The sequence below is a fragment of the Acinonyx jubatus genome, chromosome E3 (genome assembly GCF_027475565.1).
Source record: "Acinonyx jubatus isolate Ajub_Pintada_27869175 chromosome E3, VMU_Ajub_asm_v1.0, whole genome shotgun sequence".
NCBI classification, from domain to species: domain Eukaryota; kingdom Metazoa; phylum Chordata; class Mammalia; order Carnivora; family Felidae; genus Acinonyx; species Acinonyx jubatus.
The window spans coordinates 21,009,494-21,024,763 of record NC_069398.1 but is presented as its reverse complement, the minus strand read 5'-3'; the positions used below and the strand labels follow the sequence as shown (position 1 = coordinate 21,024,763).

Below are 15,270 nucleotides of genomic sequence, written 5' to 3'. Positions count from 1 at the left end.
TAGATTTAGAAACCTCTCCTACCAAATTCTTATTCCCAAACCCACCACACAAAGAGATTATATATTTGCTTTTTTTTCTAGAATAAATATAACATTGTAATTTAAATTTTTCTTACCTAGATCCAAGGTACTATCTTTAGTCTTTTATTTTTTAAATGTTTGTTTACTTTGAGAGAGAGAGAGACAGAGAGAGAGAGAGACAGAGAGACAGAGAGAGACAGAGAGAGACAGAGAGGGAAAGAGGGAGGGAGAGAGAATCTCAAGCAGGCTTAGCATTATCGGTGCAGAGCCTGACATGGGACTTGACCTTACGACCATGAGATCATGACCTGAGCTGAAATCTAGAGTTGGACACTTAACTGACTGAGCCATCCAGGCACCCCAACAATCCTTAGTCTTTTATTTAAAAAAAAAAAAATTTTTTTTAATGTTTTTATTTATTTTTGAGACAGAGAGAGGCAGAGCATGAGTAGGGGAGGGGCAGAGAGAGAGGGAGACACAGAATCCGAAGCAGGCTCCAGGCTCTGTTCTGTCAGCACAGAGCCCGACGCGGGGCTCGAACTCACGGACTGTGAGATCATGACCTGAGCCGAAGCCAGACGCTTAACCGACTGAGCCACCCAGGCACCCCTAATCCTTAGTCTTTTAAATCTTTGTATGAACTAACTTGCCTTACTAGACTTTTACTAATATTTAATGCTATTTATCGCTATTACATTTAAAAATTACTATTTTTTAAAGGTTTATTTTTGAGAGAGAGACACAGTGTGAGCAGGGGAAGGGCAGAGAGAGAGGGAAACACAGAATTTGAAGCAGGCTCCAGGCTCTAAGCTGTCAGCACAGAGCCCGACGCAGGGCTTGAACCCAAGAACTGTGAGATCATGATGTGAGCTGAAATCGGACGCTCAACTGACTGAGCCACTCAGGCGCCCCCCAAATTACTATTTTTTAATACTGTGCTAGGCTCTTTAGCTTTTTATCACCAGTGTGTCATACTGTAACTGAACTTTATGAATTTATCTTGTTATGCCAATAAATTGACACCTCTATTAGTACACTTAGATTTTCCTGAGAAGATCATTTTTCCTAAATTTCATGGAAATTTTATTTCTATTCACTCAAAAAGCACTTGCTGCATGATCAGAATTGCTAGCCACTGTACCAGACAAGGTATTAAAAACAAAATTAATAAAATGCCCAGAAGGCATTCAATTTGAATGGGAAGATTGAACACAAATAAGTAATTATAATATTCTATGAGAATTAAAAACCAGAAGGACAAAAAGTGCCACGGGCCACATGATAAATCCTTCACTTCTCCTTTTTATTGCAACTACCTTCAACAATTCTCCCTAAATAGGTATGGGTCTACTGTAGCAGTAAGTATTCTTATTTCATACTAATATCTATGTGATACAGGAACGACGTTTCTAGTAAAGCTCAACGAGACAGGATGTATCCATGCTCTGGGGTCTGAACTTGAGCAGATCACATCTACTCTGTGAGAAAAGTCCTGATTCTACCCACCTCCTCCTGCTGCTGGAGGATGGGACTCTATCAGAGCATGCTCAGTTTGTCCAATACATGGCTTTGCTTTCCATACTGCTGCTTCCCAACGAGACTTCAATTTTTTGCTTCCTATCTAGCCCTTGTCTATGAATTGATCAATGAAACTTATATTGTAAATTCTCTAAGCTTCATCCCTGCACTAAAGTAGATAACCAGACAAATAGATCCATGGACTGAGCAATTTTAAGTCCACTGGTAATATTTCTTCAGAAAACTAGTTTTAATACTATGCCTGGACTTTCATGTGGGTAATTATAAGCAGCAGCTACATGAAGAATGTGTCCATAAGAACATGTTTGTAAACTCTAAATACCATCAAATTAGTCCCTTCTTCTCCTATTCTTAGTTTAAATCATTTTGTAAATCTTTTCAAATCCTTTCAATAAGCAGACTATGTTTAAATTAACAAAAGGACTATCATTATGGAGTTTGTGAGATGAAACTTTTTATTATGAAGACTATTAATCTAACTTTATTTTTATAATATGGGGGCTTCACTTAACATCTTAACAGTAATATTTTAATTTTCCTTTAGCATGCTATAATTTTACTTGTTATTCTTTCAGTTTATGCACTTTATGCAATAGATTATTCTTTTTTATCTCCTAGGTGCCTCAGACATGGTTACCTTTCATTTGCACCATATCTCAATACTTAGAACAAACCACAGTACATTGATTCTTATGATTACTAGTACTCACTTTTTAAAAAATATTTATTTTGAGGGAGCCAGAGAGAGCGTGCGCTAGTAAGCAGGGGAGGGGCAGAGAGAGGGAGAGAGAATCCCAAGCAGGTTCCTTATTGTCAACACAGAGCCCAACGCAGGGCTCGATCTCATGAACTGTGAGATCATGACCTAAGCCGAAATCAAGAGCCAGACGCTGAACTGACTGAGCCACCCAGGTGCCCCAGTGGTACTCACTTCTAAGTAAAAACACTGTGACCTCCTTTTAAAGGCCTAAATGGCCTGTTTTGCTAGTGGCAATGAGTCACCTATCCCTCCCCTGGCTCCAACAATCACTGCCATTCTATGTTACTATTCAGAAAATTTCTTTTTATATTTCTATTTATATCACACAGAGTTACACTACATTAGACTGTTTATTTTACAATTTACAATAACTCCCCTGCTACTCTGTCCTCTTATCTTGTTTCAGATTCTTTGTAGGACTTACCACTATGTTATATTACAAATCTGTTGATTATTTTCGCCACTAAAATGTGAGCTCCGTGAGGGGACTGTTGACCACCATATCCTCAGTTCCCACAACAGAGCCAGGCATAGGGCTATTGCTCAATTAGTTGAATGAAAGAAGAAATAAATGTGACCATTTATCATTGCCCCTCTCTTTGTAGTACTGTAAAAACACTTGGAGACAATTCTACATAGATTTCTTCTATTTCTACGGATCTTGTGAGGAGAGTCACTGATTGCCTTTGTTCTGCACTATCTTTTCAAGGATAGCTAAATAGCAAATAGCCTTGGAAGACAGACATAGCACCTCCCTCAAGTAAAAGGGTATACTGTTTATTGTCCAGTATAATAAAGATAACATTTCCATCTGAGGCAAAGGTCAGACAAGTTTAAAACATCCTCTTATCTAACATTACTCACTGCAAGCACAGGCATTACCTGGTCTTTGCATTACCCTGTGGGAACTGACACTCAGGGAATTGGTGCAAAGGCTAATATACTCTAGATATGGCTACTGCTGTGAGTAATAAATTGGCCTTCTTTTCTGACCCAGGGGACTCATGGCTTCTGCCAGTATCCATGGAATGATGGCAGGCTAATTTGTTAACTTGAGAGTAGGCAAAATCTCAGATCCTTCACAGTTCTTCTCAAAGGAGCTGAGCAGGTTTGTGTTGGTAAATTTTTAGGTTCTACAAAATTCCAAAATGTTTTTTCAGTTTTCTAAGAAAAATTACAGTCTACCAAAGTCTACTTTTCCTAAAGTATTTTCAAACTATTGACTGGGATCATCTTTTCTATAATGTCTGTGTGTAAAGTCATTTTATTTTTTTCCTAAAAAATTTTCCTGTTTTGTTTGAAAGTTTGACAAGTGGGTGTATTCTTTTGACTATTAATACTGAGAGGTATTCTGTATACCTTCTTAATTGTCTGGTTGAAATCTTTTTTTTTTTTCTTTCCACTCTATTTTGAAAATCTTTGCCTATTTCCTTAATTATGTTTTCTATGTAGTTCACCTGGCACATCTCATCATTAGAATTTAGAATTCCAAAATCTGTTTTCTGGGTTAAGTTTCTTTTGTACTGCAGTTAACTGTTGAATTTATTTAGGTTTTAGCTTCGATGTCCATATTTTTTGTACTGCCAGTTTCTGTTGCCTTCAATAATTTTTTTAAGGAAAATAAACACACTGGTGCTTCAATCCTCTTAAATAAAAATTTAAAATTAAACATTAACATTTAAAGTAGACCAAGCATGTGGTTCTCATAGTTTGAGATAGTCCATCTTACTAGGGAATATACCCTGAGGTCACTAGTAGCTAGTTGAACATAGATTTAAACATTTCTACATTTAGATGAACAAAACAGAGCAAAAGTAATTGGTTTTTGTCAAATTCAATTACTGCCAAAATAAAGATGGTGAGAATTGTTAAGGTACATTATGTTCATTTCACATCTCTAAGGTAAAGCCAGTAGTTGATCATTTTTAGCACCTGGTTAGTTAGTAATTACAAATGAGCTCACATATGTTCTTCACAAAGGTCAGCGTTAAATTTTTTTTTTTTAACGTTTTATTTATTTTTGAGACAGAGAGAGACAGAGCATGAACAGGGGAGGGGCAGAGAGAGAGGGAGACACAGAATCTGAAACAGGCTCCAGGCTCTGAGCTGTCTGCACAGAGCCCGACGCGGGGCTCGAACTCACGGACTGTGAGATCGTGACCTGAGCCGAAGTCAGATGCTTAACCGACCAAGCCACCCAGGCGCCCCTAGCGTTAAATTTTTTTAGCAAGAAAAATGTTTATACTCTTGCGTTTCATTTACACAGTGAGATGCGAAAGAACCACAGTGCAGCGAGGCACGGCCAAGTAACCCCACAGGATTCTAGAAGACACTGTATTCATTTAAGATACTCTGATGTCACCAGAATTTGAGCAAATATAGCATCATTCATGATACTCTAGAGGACTAGCAGTGTCCAAGTGGCTTCTTCTCTAAGTATGTGAAACTACGCAACATGGAATCCTAAAAATCAGTGAACAGACTCCTGAATTAGAGTTCATTAATTTAATTGTGTGCTTAGCCACTTGGGTTTTTCCAACAAAGTTTGGGGAAAGGTCAAAAGTACTCATGGGTGAGAAAAGACGAATCAGCCTTTCAAGAGTTATAGGAGCTAGTTAGAGGCAGCTAAGCTCCTTTCACCATGCCCACCAAGGTAGGTCCTGGTGTGGGCCATCAGCTTGTACCTCACCTTGTTAACTAGCACTGCTGTGCCCAGCTCTTTCCCCTCAACAAGAATGCAGAACAAAGCCTCACATCTGTAGGGTCAAACTTGGCTCAGTTTGAACCACAACTGGTTTAATTTGAGTAAGCCGTGATTTTTGAACACCTTCTGGATGTGGATTTCTGTCATTATGGGGCTCTTCTATAGGTTTTATAGGATTATCATCTTTAATTTTTTTCTCTTGGAACACACATTGTGTTGCTTTCTCTAAAATGCCTACAAACTCTAGCAAGTCCTCGCAGAATTCCTAAATACCATATAATTATGCCTCCTCCACCACTTTTGGCTCCTTGGCAAAAAGTTCTCTGTATCTGCCAAATCTTGCTTTTATTCTTCCGTACACTCTTTTAGTTGCTCTTCTAATCACTCTCTCTTCCATGACTATCCTCTCTGTAGAGGAAATACCTCTCTTCCGTTCCATTTTGACCCGTGTCCTCTTCTACTCTGGGCACTGTTCTTTTGTTTTGCAGCTGTGCACAACAGGACAGGGCCTGAGAGACGATGCCAAAGCTGGGAGCCAGCCCCACCCACTGAGCCATCACGGTTCCCCTTGATAAGGTCTTAAGTTTTCTCGTACATATCGCTGTATTCTTCTATGATACATTCTTATTTTATTCACTCATCACTTTCAACATAATTATCAATTTAACCTTTTATCTATTTTCAGTTCTTACAACTTACAGATTCTATCAGCTCAGATGCTTTCCCACTGTCTTGTCACCTCACTTCTCATCTAACTTTAAAATTGAGTCCTGGGTTTCTCCCCTAGCCCAGCTCCCCAATTTTCTTATCATGATTAAAGCCTATTTTGTTAATTAAAATTTCTTTGCCTTGGATACAAACCTCTGCTCTCCTAACAGTAAATACACAGCAGGTCAAACTACTCCTTGCACACACATATGGTTTAGAATAGTGAAATTATTTTTAAAAGTTTATTTATTTAGGGGCACCTGGGTGGCTCAGTCAGTTAAGTGTCCGACTTTGGCTCAGGTCATTATCTCATGGTTCATAGGATCGAGCCCCACATTGGGTTCTGTGCTCAGAGCATGGAGCCCACTCCCTCTCCCCCTGCCTCTCTCTCTCTCTCAAAATAAATAAACGTTAAAAAAAGTTTATTTATAAAGTTTATTCATTTGTTTATAATATTTATTTATTTATTTTGAGAGAGAGAGGCAGGGGGAGAGGGAGGGAGGGAGGGAGGGAAGGAGGGAAGGAGGGAGAGAGAGAGAAAGAGAGAGAGAAAGAGAATGTGAGTGGGGTAGGGGCAAAGAGAGAGAGGGAGAGAGAAAATCCCAAGCAGGCACTATGCCGCCAGCACAGAGCCTGACATGGGGCCTGAATTCACAAACTGCAAGATCATGACCTGAGCCAAAATCTAGAGTTGGATGCTTAACCAACTGAGCCACCCAGGCACCCCTAGAATAGTGAGGTCATTTTAAGGTATAGGAGGACACCTAGCTTTCTATTTATTCTTGGAAAGAGAAGATAAATGAAGATATAGCTATGTTGTAAACTGTAATTTTTTTCTCCTCATTTAGGTTTAGAAAAATAGTTTTGCAAGAGAGTTGACATGGGAAAAATTTTAAGTTTACATAACGTAACCAATATCAGAATTTTATAGAATGAATGCTTGGGAAAAGAATGATGAAAGTAACAAAAGGTCTTACGTTTGTGCTTGACTGCTTCTTTAGTAAGGAAAAAGAATATTTGAATGACTGCTAATAAAGGAATCTTGTTTTTAAAATTGCATTGAGGGGCACCTGGGTGGCTCAGTCAGTTAAGTGCTGAGTCTTGATTTCGGTTCAGGTTGTGGTCTTGTGGTCATGAGATCAAGCTCTGCATGGGGGTCCATGCTGGGTATGGAGCCTGCTTAGGATTTTCTCTCTCCCTCTCAAAAAAATAATGCATCGAGAAATCCACAAAATTCACTTATCAAAAAGCTTTAATTCAATATCCAATAAATTAAAAGGTATGTATTTCAAGGAAGTAGAGGGTATAATAAGCTCCACTTTTAAAAATAGAGTAGGCTCCACTTTCAGAATAGGGGAGAGTGCTTCTGAGTGATTTATTAATAATTAACAATGGCAGGATTTAAACATTTTGGGCAGCAAAAGAAACTTCTTGATTTAACTGCAGTCTGTTTTGTGTTTTGAAAATGTTTTCATATAAATAAACTTATGGGAAAAAAAACTTCACCAAGGAAGGGATCTTACTAAGTTAGAAAATAGGGTTTTCTAGTTATGATGGAAAAGGTTAATATTGAAAGTTGGCTCTATATAATACTTTAAAATTACCCTGGCCACATAAAAAGGCTTTGTCCAAATGACAAAAAGAAACCCATACATCCTTCATTTCATTGGTGACCCTATACATCCAGAATCCATGGCCACTCTTAGACCTATCTGAAGCTTGGCTCTTAGAGTGAGTTTCTTAAATTCTAGTTATTTTTGTAATGATAAGAAGTTTAAAACACTAAACCTTATAAATTCTTCTTAGCTTCTTCTGTATATGCCAGTCCCCCATCAGTCATTTTCTTAGTAAAATTTAAATTCTTGCTATGATGACTTCTAAGAAGAGAAAAGTGGCTGATGACAACATACATATAAGTGGATTTTGTGTTAATGATGTAGCTGCCTATTTTGTTTGCAATAAAAATACCTCTTATTCTAAATAATATGAAAAGGAATATAAGATATATTTTAAGTAGCTAATAAGATTAACCAAACAGAAAAAATGACAAAATAAACCACCTTCAGAAGAGTCTGAGCAACCAACAATATTTGTTGAACAGTAAAGCATTACATTGTATTACTGCAGTGTGTATGAATTATGTAAGGACTGAATGAAATTTCATCCCAAAGAGACATCCTTTTGGGATGAGGAAATTGAAAAAAGAAAAAAAAAATTCTGAGTGCAGATGAGGTGTTTTGTGATAAAGATAAAATGGCTGAAAATAAACCCAACCTTTTTAATGCAATTCTGTAAATATTTAATTTTCTAGACTTGAGCCAGATATGGAAAAGGCTGCTCACCACTGACATACACTCAGATCGGAGAAAACAGGAATGCAGTAGAAAAAGATGTGGGCAAGAGTGGTCCATTGTTCTGGACCTCAGAGATTTGGGGAAGACTGCTACTGTGGGGCACAGAAGAAAGAATCACCAGTTAATGGCAACGTCAACAGGGTGGGTTCAAATATATAGGAAATGAATTTTCATACTGTATAGGTCACTAGAATAAGATGACTTAGAAAGTCTACTTGGTGAGACGAACATTAAATTAAGTTTTTTGAGCCTTAAGTCTAAGCCTAAGTTAAGATTTTGAGTTTTGGTTACCTGAGTACAGAGGACACCTTTCACACACTTCATTACCTCAGCAACTATCCCCAACTGCACTCAATCAGATTCTCTCAAGAAATTTATATGATTAAGTGATTTGAAGCTTATTAGGTAAGATTGGTTCATTCTGGTATAAAAACAGTTTTATTTATTTAAAAGGACATTTAACTTGGAGCCAAAGGCAAAAGGGCTTCCTGGAGAAGCGCTGGACATTTCAGTTTAACAAATATCTGTTAAATTTCAGGTATGTGCCAGGTATTGTGGCACATACTTGCCTAAGACTTGGACACTTAGCCACAGAACACTTAGTGCTAGTGTAGAAATAGAAAACTGTTGCACAATGGCTCTTCAAATGGAAGGGATCTGAGGCCACATTCAGTTCTCAGATATGGGTTAGTGATGCCTTGAAAACAGTTAGGCATGATGGTATTCTGCCCCAGTTAATTACTGTTTTACTTTAGTATATTGGTTTAAAAGTCAACTAAATTATTACAGAACAAGGGCACGTTACAGTTCTGAGCAAAAGAAAAATGAACAAATCAGTTCTGATGAGCTGATCAAATGAGCTTATTATTTTTCTAAAATATAGCATTACACAGTATATATGCTATATGTCCTGTAGTCTCTAGGCCAAAATAGTATGAATATCCTGTAAACATTCTGTATGGACTAAAGAAAAAATAACTACAGGGGTGCCTGTGTGGCTCAGTCAGTTAAGAGTCCAACTTCAGCCTAGGTCATGATCTTGCCATTCCCAAGTTCAAGCCCCACCCTGGGCTCTGTGCTGACAGCTCGGAGGCTGGAGCCTGCTTCAGATTCTGTCTCTCTCTCTCTCTCTCTCTCTCTCTCTCTCTCTCTGCCCCTCCCCAACTCACATCATCTCCTTCTCTTAAAAATAAATAAACATTAGAAAAAATTTTGAAAAAAAGAATAAATAACTACAAAGGCTTAGTTTTTATTTATGGCTAAAAAAATGAAAGTTGTCTTAAATACTGAGAACAAACTGAGGGTTGATGGGGGTGGGGGAGAGGGGAAAGTGGGTGATGGGCATTGAGGAGGGCACCTATTGGGATGAGCACTGGGTGTTGTATGGAAACTAATTTGACAATAAATTATATATTTAAAAAAAATGAAAGTTGTATACCACATGACCTCTGAAGATTCCATACTAAGGAAGTCTATCACTGCTTCTAACTTAAAACATCAATGATTATGGGCACCTGGGTGGCTCAGTCGGTTGAGCTTCAACTTCGGCTCAGGTCACGATGTCATGATTTGAGCCCCGCATCCAGTCCTATGCTGACAGCTCAGAGCCTGGAGCCTGCTTCAGATTTTGTCTCCCTCTCTCTCTGACCCTCCCCAACTCACACTCTCTCAAAAATAAATAAATGTTACAAAAACAAAACAAAAAAACCCATCAATGATATATGCTTTCTTTAAATGTTACTATCTGCTTACAAATGCTTTAAATTTTTTTTTTTACTGTTTATTCATTTTTTGATAGAGACAGAGAGTGAGTGGGGGAGGGGCAGAGAGAGGGGGAGACACAGAATCCAAAGACAGGCTCCAGGCTCTGAACTGACAGCACAGAGCCCAACGCGGGGCTCGAACTCATGTACCATGAGATCATGACCTGAGCTGAAGTCGGATGCTTAACCAACTCAGCCACCCAGGTACCCCTGCTTACAAATAACTTTGAGAAGAAAACAGGACTGCTTATTCTCAGTATAACTGCACACCAAAAAACAAGAGAGAAAGCTTCTTTTCTCCCTTATTAACTGAATTCAATATTTAAAAAGTATTTTGGCAGAAGCTGTTTGCTTATTAGCCTAGTGATAGTGACCACAGCTGAAATACAGCTAAGCAGTTAATCACCTTGCTGCTTTTCTTACTCTCTTTTCCTAAGACTTCCTCACTTTCCAGAAGGGACTTTTAGAGCGAATTCTGAGTTTAATGGGTGAAGAATGTTACAAATAATTGATCGTTGTTTACAGAAATGAGTCCCTTTACAAGTAGTCTTATAAATTACTGCAATTGAGGGGTGCCTGGGTGGCTCAGTCGGTTAAGCGTCCGACTTCAGCTCAGGTCACGATCTCACGGTCCGTGAGTCCAAGCCCCGCGTTGGGCTCTGGGCTGATGGCTCAGAGCCTGGAGCCTGCTTTCGATTCTGTGTCTCCCTCTCTCTCTGACCCTCCCCCGTTCATGCTCTCTCTCTGTCTCAAAAATAAATAAACGTAAAAAAAAAAAAATTACTGCAATTGAGATTACAGTTTAGAAATTGCAGGTTAAAGAGACACCTGTGGAAGGCACAAGTTCTAGTTCTGACACTGGCAAAATCTAACTGTGTAACCTTGACAAGTCACTCATCCTCTCAGGCTCCCACCTTCCCCATCTATAAAACAAAAGGGACTGAAACTGGATAGTTGCTAAGGTCCCTTTCAACATCTAAATTCTGGCTTTCCCTTCTCCCACCTGATCAAGGAGCGGTATTTTATAACAAAATACAAAACAAAAACAGAAAACCCTAAAATGAACGCTATTGGCCTAACTGCTGCTACTTAGAGTTCAAGGTCTACTATGTTCCCTTAGCGGTTTAAACTACATACAAGGTGACAATTTAGGAAGGCTTATTACTAAAGTACACAATACAAGTGGCTTCAATGTCAGACTTTCCATGCAAAGATGACCCAAATACCACTGAGTTGCAGTGGAAAAGTACTAGCCTGGGAGTTGGGTTTTAACTTGGTTCAGTGACATCTCTTAGGTAAGTAACTTAACATCTCTGGATCCTGATTTTCCCAGGTGTAAAATGACAAAGTTATACTAGATTATCTCTAAGACCTTTCCCAAAACCAAAACTCTATGTTTCTAAGTGGTTACTCTCAACCTACCCTTTTGTAATGCATTGCTTCCAAAAACAGCTTGGTCTGCTTATAGATTTCTTGGCCTGTCTTGTGGAAGGTCTTGAGAAATTCTATGAACTCTTTAGACACTCTATCCGTTTCAATGCTGGTTTGCCGGTTTATGGAAGGACTGGGAGCTTTTGCTTCCTGAATTTCTGCTGGGAAAATTAAACATAGTAAGTTTCATTACATAGAAGATCCATGCATGGAATTACTTTAACTATGTAACTTGATTATTTAAATTATGCTTAATCAAAGTTAAACTTGAATTTAAATTCTGTTTAAATATTTGGACCACTTAAAGTAAGCTCAATCTATTTTATGACGAGGAAGTACAAGCAGATAAAACTACACAATCTAAAAGATATTCCCATTCAAATAAAAGTTGCTCTACTAATATTTTTTTAGCCAAAATATATCATACTTTGACGCATATACTTAATTATAAATGCTGAAATGGCGGCACTATCTTGAACAACTTTCTCAAAGACTGCATGAATTTACAAAACTAGTCAATAAGCAAAATAACAATCAGGAGAAGCACAAAAATGTTAGGTGACTTATAAGATGTGAGACAACTCTTCCAAATCCATTCTACTTCTCAAAAAGGCAAAGGCTCATTTATTTATGTGGAGACTAACAATTACTGACCCATAATCCAGTTTTCAAAAAAATTTTTCAAGTCATACTGCTCTAAGTGCAAGAACGCATCCAACATAGCAATCATGACAGAGCAAACAGCAAAGAGGTAAGCAAAGTAAGTAAAACACTGTCTAATCAGTGGCCACACACCTCTTTCCCCTCTTCAAATGGGACCTTTAAAGAATAAAGGTAACAGTGCTACAATACAGTAGGCGCTCTCTGATCACATTCTAGCCTCCTGATATTCAACTGCTAATCCAATAACTGTAAGGAATTAAATTACTCATATCCCCACAGTTCCCTTTTATACATAAAAAGAAAGATCATTAGGAAGAGAAAGTATCTTCTGAAGATACTGAAATCAACTTATTACCTGCTTACTCAGAGTAACTTCCTATCATCTTATGTTTTGAACCTTAGTACCTGAGATATATTTCAATAAAGAAGTTGCAGTAAAGTTTTCAGATAATAGAAGACTGGATTATTCAAGTGAGACAAACACATGTAGACTACCTAAAAGAATATACTATTAACTATGGTGAAGTAAAGATTCTACCTCTCTTTTATTATCACATAGCTGGTGATCAAACCAATGAGGTACTTAAATTGTTTGACTTATGTTCAAAGTAAGGGTGAAAACACCCTTTCTCCTCCCAACAGTACTATTAAGTAGTTAACAGAACAAAGTTGCACATTATAGTTATCTTTTCAAATCAAGTATTTGCATATCTTTCAGATTATCAGGTGCTTCCTAATTATGATTCGAACTATAGAAGCCCTAAAATCACATTAAAATAAAATAAAATAAAAAAAGCACACAAAAACCCCACTATATCTATGGCTAAAAATACTATCAGTCAAAAGTCAACCAACAGATGGAAAAAATGCTTGTAAGCTTTATCACAGACAAAGGGCTACTCTCCTTAATGTAAAGTAACTCCTATAAAGAAGAAAGAAAAATAACAGTTCAACAGGAAAAGGGGTAAGGAATCCTAACATTGCACAGAAAGGAAACCTAAATGTATTTTAAACAAAGGAAACATGCTCAGTCTCACTCGTAACAAATATGCAAATCGAAACTACTATGAGATGCCATTTTAAAAATTAACAGACACAAATCTGATATTGATGAGGGTATGGGGTAAAAAGGCATTCTCATCTGTGGAGGTGGGAATGTAAAATGATACAACTGCAATGAAATGCAATTTGGCAATAATCATCAAAATTAAAAATACATTTATCCTATGACCCAATAATTCCATTTCTCAGAAATTTTCTGATATAACCACACATGTACAAAATGAAATATATACAAGGCTATTCATTTTAGGACTACTTATAACAGCAAGACTAAAAATGGCACAATGCACACCACTAAGGAACTAATAAATTGTGGTTTAATCCATAAAAGGGAATACTATGTAGTTTTAAAATACTTTTTATGTACTAAAAAAAAAAAGAGTTCTCAAAACATATTGCTAAAGTGAAAACAAAAAACAAAAAACGACAGTATGTGAATAAGAATATAGAACAGAGTATATACAATAAAAATATATGTGTTCAGAAATGAAGAAACGCACCTAAGGATACACAAGAAACCAATGACAAAGGTTGTCTGAATACGGGAGAACAATGGTGGTGATGGCTGGGAACTAGATGGGTGAGGGACCATACACCTTTTATTTTGTAGCCATTTGAATGTACTACTTATTTTTTTTTTTTAAGCAAATAAATTAATCAGGTACAATCTAACTTAGAACAAAAACTGGAAGCACCCTTTCTAAACATTTTTACCAATATGGAATACCAAAAGGTGTATTCAACAGTCTGTATGATTAGAAAAAATTCTTTAAGGAGTGCCTGGGTGTCTCAGTAGGTTAAGCACCTGACTCTTGGTTTCGACTCAGGGCATGATCTCATGGTTCATGAGTTCGAGCCCTGAATTGGGCTCTGCGCTGTCAGTGTGATGCCTGCTTGGGATTCTCTCTCCCCCTCTCTCTCTGCCCCTCCCCCGCATGCACATGTGTGCTCTCTCTCAAAATAAATAAATAAAAACTTTAAAAAGAAAAAAGAAATAAAAAGTTCTTTAATACTTAACTTAATCCTTCACTCAATCTGATAATTCCACTTCTGGTCATGATGGGATAACAGGGGTTGGGTTCACCCTACTCCCTTAACAACTAGAAAATCAGACAAAATACACGAAATAATGCTTTTCAGACACTGGACAACAGGTGGATGGGAGGGTAACCCCTGAGAGAAGCAGACAAATATGGTAAGTCTTACAAGTACCCCAGCTCGCTGCACAGAGAGTTTTTAGGCCATGGCAACTCAAACAGAGCCTAGCAGACCTGCTGAATTTGGGAAACAGCATTTAGAGCTGAGGGAGGCCAAAGTCGCTAGAAATTGCATGGCAAAATACAGAGAGGATGGGGCTGCAGAGAAAAAATTCCAGGTAACTGCAGAGGGATTCCTGTGAGTCTTTGAGGGAGCACTGCATGTATATGTGAGAAAGTACCCAAGACTGCATAAAGAAACAGGCAGAACAATCCCCAGAGCACACATGACTGGGAATAATTCACTTCCAAACAGCCAGGAGGAACAAAGAACATCAGCAATGGCAAATATAAAAAAACAATTTCTCATTAAAGTAAAATTTCTTTAAAAGATCATTCACTGGAGCCACCTGGGTGGCTCAGTTGGTCAAGTGACCCATTCTTGATTTCGATTCAGGTTGTGATCTCATGGTTCACGCGAAAGGGCTCCGTGGTGGGGTCTGCACTGACAGTGTGGAGCCTGATTGGGATTCTCTCTCCCCTCTCTCTACCCCTCCCCTGCGTGTGTACTCTCTCATACATACATACGTACATACATAAATAAATGAATGAATGTATGTCTTCCTAGCAAGGTTCCTGAAAAACTTAACTATCCTACAATCCAACAATTACATTACTAGGTATTTACCCAAAGAATACAAAAATACTAATTCAAAGGGATACATGCATCCTAATTTTTATAGCAGCATTATCTACAATAGCTAAATTATGGAAACAGGCCAAGTCTCCATCAACTGATGAATGGACAAAAAAGATACACACACATATACATATATACATACATACACACAATGGAATATTACACAGCCACAAAACAGAATGAAATCTTGCCATCTACAATGACAAAGATGGAGCTAGAGAATATCATGCTAAGTAAAATAAGTCAGTCAGGGAAAGAAAATACCAGACAATTTTATTCATATGTGAAATTTAAAAAACAAAACAAATGAGCAAAGGGAAAAAAAAGAGAGAGAGAGGCAAACCAAGAAACAGACTCTTAATTATAGAG

The 15,270-nt window shown here is 37.8% G+C and overlaps 1 protein-coding gene and 1 pseudogene across 5 annotated transcripts in view; both read right to left on the bottom strand.

Moving 5' to 3' along the window:
- RABGEF1 (RAB guanine nucleotide exchange factor 1) overlaps window positions 1-15,270 on the bottom strand; it is a 61,410-nt gene that overhangs the window by 16,611 nt on the left and 29,529 nt on the right. For 3 of the 5 annotated variants that reach the window (XM_027041845.2, XM_027041846.2, XM_053213462.1), the window contains one exon: window positions 11,272-11,441. The exons of 1 other annotated variant lie outside the window; for it this stretch is intronic. In XM_027041845.2, the coding sequence (XP_026897646.1) occupies window positions 11,272-11,441 (170 nt within the window). The remainder of the gene's footprint in view (window positions 1-11,271; window positions 11,442-15,270) is intronic. One more of the 5 variants, XM_027041847.2, reaches the window with a different exon arrangement.
- Window positions 4,536-7,426, bottom strand: LOC113594587 (grpE protein homolog 1, mitochondrial-like; annotated as a pseudogene).